Below are 16354 nucleotides of genomic sequence, written 5' to 3'. Positions count from 1 at the left end.
ACTCTGCCCCCTGACTACCTGAGCTTTCTAGACTAGGCCCTTTCAGGAGAAAACTAAGTCAGCGTTGGGCTCCTAGAGAGGGTGGGTGAATGAGAGCTCTCTCAGGTGTCTAAGCTGTCTCCTCCCCCTCTCCATTTGGAGTGGGGTCCAGACATGTGCCACTGGGGACAAAACACACCTCTTGCCCTTACCCCTAATATTTTCTGCAGTCGCTGCCCTCCCCCCTCAATATTTAGGTATGCTATTTTCAGGTTTGCTCTACGCTTCACTTGGGGCCTTTTGACTTTGGTCAAACTTGCCATGGAGTTGTAAACCAGGGTTTCTCAAACTTTGTTGAGCAATTAGATCTCCTGGGAATCCTGTTAAATGCAGATTCTGATGCTATGAGTCTGGAGAAGGGCTTAGAGTCTGCATTTCTAACAAGCTCCCAGATGGTGCTCAAAATCCATGGACCACACTTTGAGTAGTAAGGATAGTTCGCTTCTGCCCTGCAGAACCTAGCCAGGGTCAGTGGTGGTGGTGGGGGTGTGTGTGAGCACTGAAAGAACTGGTCAGGCATCCATCGAGGTTACCTCACTGACTCTCCAAGGGTATTAACCAGCAATAATGATAAAAATATGGAATAGTTGGTGCACAGAGATGCACTCTAATTGGGCTTGGCAAAAGGTAGGATGGCTTAAGGAGGCTTGGGAGAGTGAATAAGTAGAGACAGCAGTGCAGGCACAAACACAGAAAGCATGGGGTTATCTGAGGATTCTCTAAAGATTCTGCTGTATCCTATTTAGCTTACAGGTCAAAAATAAGACTTGTCTAAGATGAAATTGATCCATTATGTGGATGTCACTGGAATTCAATCCCACCTATAGAGAAGTCCCTTCATGAGCACGAATGGGTGGGTGGAGACTGAGTGGAGATTAGGAGTGGTGAGGGCACCTTTTAAGCACAATTCTAAGCAGAAATTCATGGCAGAGAGATTGCTTGTGAGTGCCATGAGGAAGAAACCTGGAGCCTTTGTTAGCATCTTTTGATTAGATAGCACAAGTTCTAAGAATTTTCAAGGTCAGATATTACTGTAAACGTGAACACGTTGATTGCTTAAGAGTGGCTTCTCCTATTGAAATCATTAATCAAATGATTAATACTTCAGGCTTGGAACAAGCCTAGCCAGAGCACTAGATGATAAAACACCCGGGTTTTAAAGCTTTCCATTCTTTAGGCTGTACATAAAGAGTGCCTTTAAGGCCCACTCATTCAGGAAGAATGTCACAGCTCAAGAATGCTCATTCACATAAGCAGTGGGAGTCAGTGACTTATGCTGCCTAATTTGGGAGCAGTTGCCTCCTATGCAAAATGCGCGTCAGGAGCAAACTATAAATATTGGAAGAGTTTTCCCCGCAGCTTTTCATTTGTGCCGTTTTATCCAAAGACTCATGACGTCTGGATGAACTAGAGCTCTCTACAGCACTTAGAATTGCCCTCGAACTGGCCTGTTTAGGTTTGGTGTACTTAGGCCAAAGAATGTACGGTGGGGAAGTTTCTCCAAATGTTACACATTAAGAAAATATAAAGCCCCCCACTACTTGTTCTTAAGGCCATTTGTCAGGACCCATGTCTTGTTCTGGGAGTGAAAGGACAGAAAGTTTTACTTGCTTTTCTGCCTTAAAAACGGAGAAGGGTATGGTTCAGCTATAGACTCATAATAATCATGATAATTAAGATTTATACTTAAATAGCTCTTTTTGTCTCAAGAGTACTAATGTTAATTAATTATGCCTCCTGAAGCTCCTGAGGAGTTGCCAAGCCAATGCTATTATCCTCTTCTGTCGGATGAAGACTCCTTTGTTACAGAAAATGGGAAGAGGCTCCCAGTGCTTCATGGCACAGTAATGGTTCATCCAGAAAGAAAACCCAGACATCCGAACCCCCGACGTTTTCAGGCCCCGAGTTCAGCCTACCATTTAGACAGGGAAGAGGAGAAGGATCTGGAAATCAAAAGGCAGACTGCCATGAGTTAGAAAACACTGTTGACAAAGCAAGGGCAGTTTATTTGAAAAGAACAAATCTTTTGCTATGCCTTTATCATATGGAATTCTTTGAAATATTTTTTAAGATCACACTAAAAAGAGTCTGCAAAAAGAATTGCAAGAAAAGTCTTAAAAAAATCTTTTTTGAGCATTAGAGACTAAAAGCTTAAAGGAAAGAAACAGATGTGTCTCTTGGCCTCCACTATTATTTTTATCTTTAGAGCAGAATGGAAAGTGAACCCTCTGGTCAGGCTACCTATCTTCCCACAGTTTTTTTTTTAATCCTACAAATGTGCTTTTCCTTTTACTGTAGAGTTTTACAGTTAAAAAGTCATAAAGATTTTCTCATGAAGATTTATATAAAGTCGTAAGATTTACTCACCAGCTATAAATGAGATTAGAAAATGGAAGTAAACAGGTCCTTACATGAAGTCATTTAGCATGGAATTAAGAGGATGGCGGAGTGCTTTGGTTTGATATTGTTGAGGGGAGAAAAATGATTTTATCATCCATGTTTAGAAGCCTAAATGCCCAAAGGGTCTGTGTCTTGGAGGTGCAGACGTTGCACGTTGAATACAAAGCTTTGTCAGGAGTGTGTGTGTGGTTATAATACAGTTTCCATTGCTCTTTTCACTTGGGGTGTTTCAGATTTCAGGCTGCACTCTGGACCTCAGCCCTCTTCCCATAATTCCTGACAACATGCCTTGGGTCAAGAATGAGGTACTGACAGAAATGGAAGAATTTGTTGCACCCATCTTCTCAGACCATAAAGAGATGCAGTCCTTTTTCCCTTCCCTTGAGTTTTGGTTGACCTTTTGACTTTTTTTTGGCCAATAGCAAATGGGAGAAATAACACTGTGTCAGTTCTGAGTCTAGACTTTAGGTTGGCTGGAGATAAACACCAACCTTGGGAAAGAGGTTGTGGAGGATTACAAAGATATGGAGAGAAGCCCAGCCAGCCCCAAGCTGTCCCGGTCATACCAGCCGAGGGGCATGGAGGGAAGGGAAGCCAACTTGGATCTTGCAGTCCCAGCTGGACTGCCCCAGTCAACATCACGTGGAGCCCACTAAGCACTGCCCAAATTGAAGAAGTAGGGCAAATAAATGGTTGTTATTCTTATTGTTTTAATAAAAAAAAAAAAGCACGAGATACTAGTGAGTGTAGCACCTGGAGATGCTCAGCAGACTCTTGGGAAGACAGTACTTGAACATCAGACAAGCAGACATTGGCACTCGTCTGGTTTTGGTTGGTGTAGCTTCTGCTCTTGGGTGAGCTGCGGAGGTAGAGATGGTCTGCTGCTTGTTCAGAATGCCAGTGGGTTAAGGGAGTTCCAGGATGTCCATATTTTATTCTGGAGATTCCCAACATGAAGCGTTAGGTCTTGAGGCCACCTCTGCTACCTCTGTCTAAGATTTCTTACTTAAACAGAGCTACTCGGATAGTCTTCAAGGAAACATAACCCTTCTCAAATCTCCACGACAAGTGCATTACTCAAGTGCATTTATCTTTCATTCATTCTCTTTTCACTGGCTTTTTCCCTTCTAGCTCATGTTTGTCTTTTCTCACTCACCTTTTAATCCTGATTATCTCCCAACAGCGGTTCCTACCTTTAGCATATAACGGTACATAATGAATGAATTTAAACTAAGTAAATTAGACTTTAAAATGGCAGGGTATCTTCAAAATTTGACCATTGCCAAAAGTCTAAAAAGGAAATGGTGATTTTTTTTCCTGTGGCTGCATTTAAAATGATGTTAATAACTACTGTGCTATTGGTGTGTAAACCTCACTGGAGGTTAGCTTGACTGAGAAGTTGCTAGAAGCAAAATAATCTGCTTGATAAGCTGGGGTCAGCTGGAGTAATGTGACCCTGGCTTTTCATAAAGTCCAGGTCTGTGCATCCGTCCACACGGCAGGCCTCCTAAACCTTCGTACAGAAAGAGGCGTTTCTTTCTTTTGATGAGTAGGTCCTCGTCAGAAATAGTACAGTATGGTAGGGAAGGAAAAAAAAACCCATTATTGTTCCTCCTACGTTGTCTTTCTGTGAGTTTCATAATCTTGCACTAAATTTGGCTAATCCTGACAATGAAAGTGAAATGACAATATTTCTCATGCATCTGGGACAATGAAACTAGGAAAATATAGTGCTTCTCAGAAAGTGTAGACATGACCTAATGGTTTTGATGGTGAATTTGGTAGAAAAGGCATGCACTGATATGAATCGGAAGTCTGGAAAAGGACCTGTTTTCCAGATTCTGAGCTAACCTATTTTCTTTTGATCCCACCCCAAACCCCAGTTTTCAGTACCTGACATTTGCTAAATTGAATTGATTCGACATTTTGGATCTTCCTGGGGCTTTGTGTGAGTAATGTGTTTGGGTGTTCCCTGTCTGCGATGAACCTGAATACACCTGTATGTCAGTCATATTCACTGAAGCCCTTTCACGTGTGTGGTGTAGATACATCTGGCTCTGAATCCTGAGTCTTTTTACTTTCTTATGGAATCAGGTGGTGGCTACATGTGGAGTTGCTGAGAGCATGAGAATAAATCAGGGTGACTGACTGGTCCCAATTTTAGCACTACAAGTCCTATGTCCAGGGAAAGTGCTCATCCTGGACAAATTGCAAGGATTTGTTCGGAACTATCCCAGTTTTAAAACTTAAACTCCTTGGCCTCAGGTAATCTTGGTTGGTTGGTTGGTTAATCTAGTACAAATGAGGATCCACATACTTATATCCAAATACTTAAAAAATATACATCCAGTTAAGGAATTGTTAAATAGGTTCTATCCTCCTACCTTGGCAAATGTATGTTCATAATGACCTGAAAGCCTGGGTCTGAAGATCAAATTCTCAGACTCTTGGAGTTCCAAGCCAGAACATAGTGGTTTTGGTAGAGCTGGTCCCGGCCATGTCCCCTGCCCCGTGCCTCCGGCTACATGGTGAGAGGTATAATGAGAGGGGATGGGTGTGCATGTGGACACCTCAACCCACCCGTTCTCGCTCAGTCATCACCCCACCCTTGGGGTCTTGAGTCAGAGGGAGGGAGCTCACACTGATGGTGAGGCCGCCTGGAGCTGACCAATGTAGGGGAGAGGCTGCCTAGTCCCAGCAAGTGTGTGGGGGGCCTGTGTTGAGGTCTAGAAGTGAAGAGTAGACTCTAGTGGGCGGATGCCTTGCAAATTCAGATGGTAGGTTGAGGGCACAGTGAGAAGGGGATCTGAGTGGGTTCTTCTAAAGTAACAGATTACTGAGCAGTTCAAAGAATGACTTGCTCTCTTGGGATTATAGAACCTTTCCTTCAGCAGGGGTGGGAAATCCTCACCTTGAGGGGACACCATTAGGTCCAGGGACTTTGCAAAGAGAAAGGACTTCAGGGGATGAGTGGGTGTCCTGCAAATGATATTCCCAGGGCTGCTCCTGGGATATTCTCCTGCTTTATTCACTGAATTACCCCTCAACCTGCAGGGCAACTTTCAAGATCCTTCTCAGGAATGTCATATCAGCTACAAATAATTCTGACAATGCATATTAGCATTTTGTAACGCAAAGCTACTTTGAAGTGGTGTTTGAGATTATAAAACTCAAAATACAATTGAAAATGACTGGAATCGATAACTTAGCATGAATTCATCAGAAGTGGCTGCACAGGTTGTGCACTGCACAATTCCAGATGGTTCCATTAACATAGATGATAGTCTTAATGGTGCCCCCAGGAGTTGTACAAAGCATGGACTGCATGGCAGTATGTAGCATTCCTGAATCGAAGTGCCCAACAATCTACTTAATTTTTCCCCTGCTAAAATAGATATTCTTCTAAGTTGAACTGGGTTGAAATTCTAATTTAGCATTAGGACTACTTTTATTTGGTTCTTCATTTAGACTAACCTTGATTCTTTACTGGGGAACACATGAACAGAAACTTGGCTCAAGTTTCAGTTATTTTAAGTATTTTTCTGCTAAGAGTTCAGAAATGAAATGAGAACCAAGTAAACTTTATGGTTTACAAATTTTACTTTTTCACATGGTAAGGAAAGACTAAAAGCATAGAAAGTGGCTTTGGAAATTCATTGTGTAATCACTTAAATATTACATCAAAATTTAATTTTAATTCCAAGCAGGCTTTCATATAGACACCCAGTTACTTCTCAGTGCAGAGTAAGTAGCAAATGTTTTTTGGCACCGTTTTTTTTTTACATCGTTTTTGGAGTATAATTGCTTTACAATGGTGTGTTAGTTTCTGCTTCATAACAAAGTGAATCAGTTATACATATACATATGTTCCCATATCTCTTCCCTCTTGCGTCTCCCTCCCTCCCATCCTCCCTATCCCACCCCTCCAGGCGGTCACATAGCATCGAGCTGATCTCCCTGCGCTATGCAGCTGCTTCCCAGTAGCTATCTATTTTATATTTGGTAGTGTATATATGTCCATGCCTTTCTCTCGCTTTGTCAAAGCTTACCCTTCCCCCTCCCCATATCCTCAAGTCCATTCTCTAGTAGGTCTGTGTCTTTATTCCTGTCTTACCCCTAGGTTCTTCATGACATTTTATTTTCTTAAATTCCATGTATATGTGTTAGCATATGGTATTTGTCTTTCTCTTCCTGACTTACTTCACTCTGTATGACACACTCTAGGTCTATCCACCTCATTACAAATAGCTCAATTTCGTTTCCTTTTATGGCTGAGTAATATTCCATTGTATATATGTGCCACATTCTTCTTTATCCATTCATCCGAAGATGGACGCTTAGGTTGTTTCCATCTCTTGGCTATTGTAAATAGAGCTGCAATGAACATTTTGGTACATGACTCTTTCTGAATTATGGTTTTCTCAGGGTATATGCCCAGTAATGGGATTGCTGGGTCATATGGTAGTTCTATTTGTAGTTTTTTAAGGAACCTCCATACTGTTCTCCACAGTGGCTGTATCAATTTATATTCCCAGCCAACAGTGCAAGAGGGTTCCCTTTTCTCCACACCCTCTCCAGCATTTATTGTTTCTAGATTTTTTGATGATGGCCATTCTGACTGGTGTGAGATGATATCTCATTGTAGTTTTGATTTGCATTTCTCTAATGATTAATGAAGTTGAGCATTCTTTCATGTGTTTCTTGGCAGTCTGTATATCTTCTTTGGAAAAATGTCTATTTAGGTCTTCTGCCCATTTTTGGATTGGGTTGTTTGTTTTTTTGTTATTGAGCTGCATGAGCTGCTTATAAATTTTGGAGATTAATCCTTTGTCAGTTGCTTCATTTGCAAATATTTTCTCCCATTCTGAGGGTTGTCTTTTGGTCTTGTTTATGGTTTCCTTTCTGTGCAAAAGCTTTGAAGTTATTAGGTCCCATTTGTTTATTTTTGTTTTTATTTCCATTTCTCTAGGAGGTGGGTCAAAAAGGATCTTGCTGTGATTTATGTCATAGAGTGTTCTGCCTATGTTTTCCTCTAAGAGTTTGATAGTTTCTGCCCTTACATTTAGGTCTTAATCCATTTTGAGCTTATTTTTGTGTATGGTGTTAGGGAGTGATCTAATCTCATACTGTTACATGTACCTGTCCAGTTTTCCCAGCACCACTTATTGAAGAGGCTGTCCTTTCTCCACTGTACATTCCTGCCTCCTTTATCAAAGATGAGGTGACCATATGTTTGTGGGTTTATCTCTGGGCTTTCTATCCTGTTCCATTGATCAATCTTTCTGTTTTTGTGCCAGTACAATACTGTCTTGATTACTGTAGCTTTGTAGTATAGTCTGAAGTCAGGGAGCCTGATTCCTCCAGCTCCGTTTTTCGTTCTCAAGATTGCTTTGGCTATTCGGGGTCTTTTGTGTTTCCATACAAATTGTGAAATTTTTTGTTCTACTTCTTTGAAAACTACCAGTGGTAATTTGATAGGGATTGCATTGAATCTCTGGATTGCTTTGGGTAGTATAGTCATTTTCACAATGTTGATTCTTCCAATCCAAGAACATGGTATATCTCTCCACCTATTTGTATCATCTTTAATTTCTTTCATCAGTGTCTCATAATTTTCTGCATACAGGTCTTTTGTCTCCATAGGTAGGACTATTCCTAGATATTTTATTCTTTTTGTTGTAATGGCAAATGGGAGTGTTCTCTTGATTTCACTTTCAGATGTTTCATCATTAGTGTATAGGAATGCCAGAGATTTCTGTGCATTAGTTTTGTATCCTGCTACTTTACCAAATTCATTGATTAGCTCTAGCAGTTTTCTGGTAGCATCTTTAGGATTCTCTATGTATAGTATCATGTCATCTGCAAACAGTGACAGCTTTACTTCTTCTTTTCTGATTTGGATTCCTTTTATTTCCTTTTCTTCTCTGATTGCTGTGGCTAAAACGTCCAAAACTATGTTGAATAAGAGTGCTGAGAGTGGGCAACCTTGTCTTGTTCCTGATCTTAGTGGAAATGCTTTCCATTTTTCACCATTAAGGACGATGTTGTGTGTGGATCTGTCATATATGGCCTTTATTATGTTGAGGAAAGTTCTCTCTATGCCTACTTTCTGCAGGGTTTTTATCATAAATGGGTGTTGAATTTTGTCGAAAGCTTTCTCTGCATCTATTGAGATGATCATATGGTTTTTCTCCTTCAATTTGTTAATATGGTGTATCACGTTGACTGATTTGCGTATATTGAAGAATTCTTGCATTCCTGGAATAAACCCCACTTGATCATGGTGTATGATCCGCTTAATGTGCCATTGGATTCTGTTTGCTAGTATTTTGTTGAGGATTTTTGCATCTATGTTCATCAGTGATATTGGCCTATAGTTTTCTTTCTTTGTGACATCCTTTTCTGGTTTTGGTATCAGGGTGATGGTGGCCTCGTACAATGAGTTTGGAAGTGTTCCTCCCTCTGCTATATTTTGGAAGAGTTTGAGAAGGATAGGTGTTAGCTCTTCTCTAAATGTTTGATAGAATTTGCCTGTGAAGCCATCTGGTCCTGGGCTTTTGTTTGTTGGAAGATTTTAAATCACAGTTTCGATTTCAGTGCTTGTGATTGGTCTGTTCATATTTTCTGTTTCTTCCTGATTCAGTCTTGGCAGGTTGTGCATTTCTAAGAATTTGTCCATTTCTTCCAAGTTGTCCATGTTATTGGCATAGAGTTGCTTGTAGTAATCTCTCATGATCTTTTGTATTTCTACAGTGTCAGTTGTTACTTCTCCTTTTTCATTTCTAATTCTGTTGATTTGAGTCTTCTCCCTTTTTTTCTTGATGAGTCTGCCTAATGGTTGATCAATTTTGTCTATGTTCTCAAAGAATCAGCTTTTCGTTTTATTGATCTTTGCTATCGTTTCCTTCATTTCTTTTTCATTTATTTCTGATCTGATCTTTATGATTTCTTTCCTTCTGCTTTGAGTTTTATTTGTTCTTCTTGCTCTAATTGCTTCAGGTGCAAGGTTAGGTTGTTTATTCGAGATGTTTCCTGTTTCTTAAGGTAGGATTGTATTGCTATAAACTTCCCTCTAGAACTACTTTTGCTGCATCCCATAGGTTTTGGGTCGTCGTGTCTCCATTGTCATTTGTTTCTAGGTATTTTTTTATTTCCTCTTGGATTTCTTGAGTGATCACTTCGTTATTAAGTAGTGTATTGTTTAGCCTCCATGTGTTTGTATTTTTTACAGAACTTTTCCTGTAATTGATATCTAGTCTCATAGTGTTGTGGTCGGAAAAGATATTTGAAACAATTTCAATTTTCTTAATTTTACCAAGGCTTGACTTGTGACCCAAGATATGATCTATCCTGGAGAATGTTCCATGAGCACTTGAGAAAAATGTGTATTCTGTTGTTTTTGGATGGAATGTTCTATAAATATTAATTAAGTCCATCTTGTTTAATGTATCTTTTAAAGCTTGTGTTTCCTTATTTACTTTCATTTTGGATGATCTGTCCATTGGTGAAAGTAGGGTGTTAAAGTCCCCTACTATGAATGTGTTACTGTCGATTTCCCCTTTTATGGCTGTTAGTATTTGCCTTATGTATTGAGGTGCTCCTATGTTGGGTGCATAAATATTTACAATTGTTATATCTTCTTCTTGGATTGATCCCTTGATCATTATGTAGTATCCTTCTTTGTCTCTTCTAATGGTCTTTATGTTAAAGTCTATTTTTTCTGATATGAGAATTGCTACTCCAGCTTTTTTGGTTTCCATTTACATGAAATACCTTTTCCCATCCCCTTACTTTCAGTCTGTATGTGTCTCTAGGTCTGAAGTGGGTCTCTTGTAGACAGCAAGTATATGGGTCTTGTTTTTGTATCCATTCAGCCAATCTGTGTCTTTTGGTGGGAGCATTTAGTCCATTTACATTTAAGGTAATTATCGATATGTATGTTCCTATTCCCATTTTCTTAATTGTTTTGGGTTCGTTATTGTAGGTCTTTTCCTTCTGTTGTGCTTCTTGCCTAGAGAAGTTCCTTTAGCAGTTGTTGTAGAGCTCGTTTGGTGGTGCTGAACTCTCTCAGCTTTTGCTTGTCTTAAGGGTTTTAATTTCTCCATCAAATCTGAATGAGATCCTTGCTGGGTAGAGTAATCTTGGTTGCAGGTTTTTCTCCTTCATCACTTTAAATATGTCCTGCCAGTCCCTTCTGGCTTGCAGAGTTTCTGCTGAAAGTTCAGCTGTTAACCTTATGGGGATTCCCTTGTGTGTTATTTGTTGGTTTTCCCTTGCTGCTTTTAATGTGTTTTCTTTGTATTTAATTTTTGACAGTTTGATTAATATGTGTCTGGGAGTATTTCTCCCTGGATTTATCCTGTATGGGACTCTCTGTGATTCCTGGACTTGATTAACTATTTTCTTTCCCATATTAGGGAAGTTTTCAACTACAATCTCTTCAAATATCTTCTCAGTCCCTTTTTTTTTTCTCTTCTTCTTCTGGAACCCTTATAATTCGAATGTTGGTGCGTTTAATGTTGTCCCAGAGTTCTCTGAGACTGTCCTCAGTTCTTTTCATCCTTTTTTCTTTATTCTGCTCTGCAGTAGTTATTTCCATTATTTTGTCTTCCAGGTCACTTATCTGTTCTTCTACCTCAGTTATTCTGCTATTGATCACATCTAGAGTATTTTTACTTTCATTTATTGTGTTGTTCATCAGTGTTTGTTTCATCTTTAGTTCTTCTAGGTCCTTGTTAAATGTTTCTTGCATTTTGTCTATTCTATTTCCAAGATTTTGCATCATCTTTACTATCATTATTCTGAATTCTTTTTCAGGTAGACTGCCTATTTCCTCTTCATTTGTTAGGTCTGGTGGGTTTTTATCTTGCTCCTTCATCTGCTGTGTGTTTTTCTGTCTTCTCATTTTGCTTATCTTACTGTGTTTGGCGTCTCCTTTTTGCCGGCTGCAGGTTTGTAGTTCCCATTGTTTTTGGTGTCCGTCCCCAGTGGCTAAGGTTGGTTCAGTGGGTTGTGTAGGCTTCCTGGTGGAGGGGGCTAGTGCCTGTGTTCTGGTGGATGAGCCTGGATCTTGTCTTTCTGGTGGGCAGGTCCACATCTGGTGGTGTGTTTTGGGGTGTCTGTGGACTTATTATGATTTTAGGCAGCCTCTCTGCTAATGGGTGGGGTTGTGTTCCTGTCTTGCTAGTTGTTTGGCATAGGATGTCCAGCACTGTAGCTTGCTGGTCGTTGAGTGTAGCTGGGAGCTGTCGTTGAGATGGAGATCTCTGGGAGATTTTCTCTGTTTGATATTATGTGGAGTTGGGAGGTCTCTTGTGGACCAGTGTCCTGAAGTTGGCTCTCCCACCTCAGAGGCAGAGCACTGACTCCTGGCTGCAGCACCAAGAGCCTTTCATGCACAAGGCTCAGAATAAAAGGGAGAAAAGGTAGAAAGAAAGAATTAGTAGAAGGAGAAAGAAAGAAAGAAGGAAAGGAAGAACGGAGGGAGGGAGGAAGGAGGGAAGGAAAGAAAGAAAGATGATGAAGTAAAATAAAATAAAGTAAGATAAAATATAATAAATTTATTAAAATAAAAAAATAATTAAGAAAAAATAGGAAAAAATAAAAACAAAACAAAACAACAACAACAAAAAAACGGATGGATAGAACCCTAGGACAAATGGTGGAAGCAAAGCTGTACAGCATAAATATTGCTCTCAAAGTCCACCTCCTCAACTTGGGATGATTCATTGTCTATTCATGTATTCCACAGACATCAAGTTGATTGTGGAGCTCTAATCCGCTGCTTCTGAGGCTGCTGGGAGAGATTTCCCTTTCTCTTCTTTGTTCTCACAGCTCCCAGGGGCTCAGCTTTTGATTTGACCCCGCCTCTTCGTGTAGGTCGCCGGAGGGCATCTGTTCTTCTCTCAGACAGGACGGTGTTAAAGGAGCCGCTGATTCGGGGGCTCTGGTTCACTCAGGCCGGGGAGAGGGAGGGGCTCGAAGTGCGGGTCGAGCCTGCGGCGGCAGAGGCCGGCATGACGTTGCACCAGCCTGAGGCGCGCCGTGAGTTCTCCTGGGGAAGTTGTCCCTGGATGCCGGGACCCTGGCAGTGGCGGGCTGCTCAGGCTCCGCGGAAGAGGGGTGTGGAGAGTGACCTGTGCTCGCACACAGGCTTCTTGGTGGCGGCAGCAGCAGCCTTAGCGTCTCATGCCCGTCTCTGGGGTCCGCGCTTTTAGCCGAGACTCGCGCCCGTCTCTGGAGCTCCTTTAAGCAGAGCTCTTAATCCCCTCTCCTCGCGCACCAGGAAACAAAGAGGGAAGAAAAAGTCTCTTGCCTCTTCGGCAGGTCCAGACTTTTTCCCGGACTCCCTCCCGGTTAGCCGTGGCGCACTAACCCCCTGCAGGCTGTGCTCACGCCGTCAACCCCAGTCCTCTTCAGGTGCTCCGACCGAAGCCCGAGCCTCAGCTCCGAGCCCCGCCCGCCCCGGCGGGGGAGCAGACAAGCCTCTCGGCCTGGTGAGTGCCGGTCGGCCCTGATCCTCTGTGCGGGAATCTCTCCGCTTTGCCGGCCGCAGCGCTGTTGCTGTGCTCTCCTCCGCGGCCCCGAAGCTTTCCCCCTCCGCCACCCGCAGTCTCCACCTGCGAAGGGGCTTCCTAGTGTGTGGAAAACTTTCCTCCTTCACAGCTCTCTCCCACTGGTGCAGGTCCCGTCCCTATCCTTTTGTCTGTGTTTATTCTTTTTTCTTTTGCCCTACCCAGGTACGTGGGGAGTTTCTTGCCTTTTGGGAGGTCTGAGGTCTTCTGCCAGTGTTGAGTAGGTGTTCTGTAGCAGTTGTTCCACGTGTAGATGTATTTCTGATGTATCTGTGGGGAGGAAGGTGATCTCCGCGTCTTACTCTTCCGCCATCTTCCCGGAAGCCTTCACCTGCTCTTTTTGACAGTGATTTTAAAAAGTTAAAAAATTTTTCGTTTTTTGCAGATTCTCTTAGTAATATTTTTAAATGAATATTCTGACCATCTTGGAGACTAACGACACATCCAAAATAATTAAATGATATACTCTTGAATTTCTCTGTGATATAACATTTATTTATAATCTCAGTAGAGAAAGTACATTTGTTTTTCTATGCTGTATTAGGGTAAAAAAAAAAGAGTTTATTCTGTCATAGAAATGTCCCTGAAGACCAAGTGGAGAGCAAAATTGTGCTTTAGGTATTATTATCTAGGCTGGTTAATAACGTGTTTGTGAATACAAATGGACCTGCCACAACATAGTTTGAAAGTAACCCCCAAATCATCAGAGAATAACAAAAGTGGTATAGAAATGATCTGTTTCTGGAATAGAAATACCAAAGTTACAGTTAAAATGACCAAGTGTTTAATATAAACAGTTTTAAAAAAAGGAAATGGTCATAATTCATTGATTGTTGAATATTTTCTTGCTAAAGTGATTTGTAAATTCTGTTTATCCTTTTCTTTCCTTTTTTGGAAGAGGGATGGAGGTTGTGGGCTTGGAGAGAGCAACAAGGTTAACATGAAGCAAACCTAGAATTTCAGATTTTATTCCCCTGTCCTATAAAATAGTCTATTCAATTAGAAAACTTTCAATGTATATTTAGCTGATTTTAGTGAGTATAAGTTAGTAATTTTTTAACTTCAAATGCATACTTAACAAGATATCTTTGTTTTGTTTTCTTTTTAGGTGCAAACCCAAATTATCCTGATGTAATTTATGAAGGTAGCTATCCTGTGGTCTGTATTTTGTATTTTTTTCAAAATGTTTGTCTAAAATGAAATAAAACAATTAAAAGAAGAACTAACTTTAAGCTCAGTTAAATATATACTTCAAGCATGACATAGGCCAAAATAATATTTCAAAAATCATTCAGTATTGATGGCTGTTTTCCCTTGATATTTACAATGCCTGTAAATAACGTTTTCTCTCTCCTGCTTGTTCTTGGAAGTAGTAAATCCATTGCGCTGCAACAGACATTTTGTTTCCATAATTGGGAACTAATTACCTGTTTAAAAGCCATGACTACCAAGAAAAGGGAGGTGTATCAGTTTCTGGCCGTGACAGTAAAGCCAATTCAAAATTATGTTTCTTACAAAATGAGGAAGGCTGGCTCATACACAGGAGCCTCAGAGGCAGGGCATGTTTTTTTTTTGTTTTTTGTTTTTAAATTAAATTTATTTATTTATGGCTGTGTTGGGTCTTCGTTTCTGTGCGAGGGCTTGCTCTAGTTGCGGCCAGCAGGGGCCACTCTTCATCGCGGTGCGCAGGCCTCTTACTATCACGGCCTCTCTTGCTGCGGAGCACAGGCTCCAGATGCTCAGGCCCAGTAGCTGCGGCTCATGGGCCTAGTTGGTCCGCGGCGTGTGGGATCTTCCCAGACCAGGGCTCGAACCCGTGTCCCCTACATTGGCAGGCGGATTCTCAACCACTGCGCCACCAGGGAAGCCCCAGGGCACGTTTTAAGGTTGGTGAAACCAGCAGCTCAACCATGTCATCAGGGGTCCAGGTTTTTTTTTTATCTCTGCACTCTCCTGCCCATTGTACTGGCTTCACTGAAGGCTGGTTTCTCTTACGGTTTTAAGATGAGTCATTCACATTGATGAGAGAAAGGGAAGAGCTTTTGAAAGTGTTCCAGAAGAAAGAGAACTTTCCCAGAGACCTCCACCAAGCCCTCCTGTATCTGATTCAAGACTCAGTTGGGTCATGGTCCATTTTTGCCTCCAGTACTGAGAAGAGGGCTGGATTACCCTTGACTAGCTAGACCCACGCCTAGAGTTTCGATCAGCTCCCCAGAGGATGTGCTTGATCCCCTTGAATAAAATGGGGTTCTTCTAGGAATGTGGAAAGGGAGAAACCCAAAGATTCACTATATTAGCTTACCAAATATCTTATATTTACTTTGCTATTTTAATTGAATCCCAGGGCTGTTTTACTAGGTATGAAAATCCATCTTTAACAGTTTTCAAACCACCTTCATCACCAGGAGGCTTCCGTTTGGGGAAGTGGCAGGCTAAATTTCAAGACTTGGCTTGAAATTTAAGATTGATTAAAACTTACATTGATTAAAAAGATACATTTATATATTTATTCTATAAAATCTATTCTTTAATTTTATATACACGCCTTGACAAATGTGTATATTTATATTTTTAATATAAATATAGTTTATAATTTTAATATAAAACAATTCTCTGTATGTTTATTGTACGTGTGTATATTTAACTTGAGCTAATTTTAACTAGGGAATTACATTGTCTTTACCTGCTTTATGCATGTTAAGCCATCTTTCCTCCAAACTGTGGTTTGGATAATTTTGTGCATGTGATTTGTGTATTTTTATTTTTATTTGTTCTGATATGGCTTAAAGAAAGTATGTCAAATTGTGTCACAGAGAAATATGTTTGAATTGTGATTTTCAGTTTTAAAATTATGTTTTGGACTCCTTTCCAATAACTTTTAAGACTCTAAAAATGTCATCTTTCCATTGGTCTCAGGTCACACTTTGGATCTTTGGGCTACAATGTCATGATATTAAACTATAGATATTTTAGTGGTTTAATTTTGCATGAGTAGCTGGATATAATATGAAAAGGGAAAATAAGCAAATAAATGATATCTCCTACTGTTTGATTGAAATATTAATAAGTTCTAATATATTCAAAATGAAAATGGTGAGAATGTAGTTTTGCAGTTAAAAAGAAAACAGCTACAGATAGAAAATACATGCTTTTTCTGTTAATTTTCATTCACATTCAAAGGAACACTCTGCTAGTAAAATTATAATTTAAATTGGTGGCCCTAAGGCCAGCTTGATAATTCTACCAAGGGAAGATTAGCTAGGGCTGCCTTAATGAGTTTGTTTGTTCAGGATGGAAATTGAAGGCACCATACCTATTTAGAATAAAAATACAAAAATTTA

General features: G+C 40.5%; 1 protein-coding gene across 8 annotated transcripts in view; it reads left to right on the top strand.

Moving 5' to 3' along the window:
- Positions 1 to 16354, top strand: part of NTRK2 (neurotrophic receptor tyrosine kinase 2) — a 385135-nt gene that overhangs the window by 71762 nt on the left and 297019 nt on the right. For all 8 annotated transcript variants that reach the window (XM_073806010.1, XM_073806011.1, XM_033857885.2 and 5 more), the window contains one exon: positions 14122 to 14157. In XM_073806010.1, the coding sequence (XP_073662111.1) occupies positions 14122 to 14157 (36 nt within the window). The remainder of the gene's footprint in view (positions 1 to 14121; positions 14158 to 16354) is intronic.

Source organism: Tursiops truncatus, chromosome 6 (genome assembly GCF_011762595.2).
Source record: "Tursiops truncatus isolate mTurTru1 chromosome 6, mTurTru1.mat.Y, whole genome shotgun sequence".
Taxonomy (NCBI): Eukaryota; Metazoa; Chordata; class Mammalia; order Artiodactyla; family Delphinidae; genus Tursiops; species Tursiops truncatus.
The sequence above is the reverse complement of the archived record's forward strand: the minus strand, read 5'-3'. Positions and strand labels throughout refer to the sequence as shown.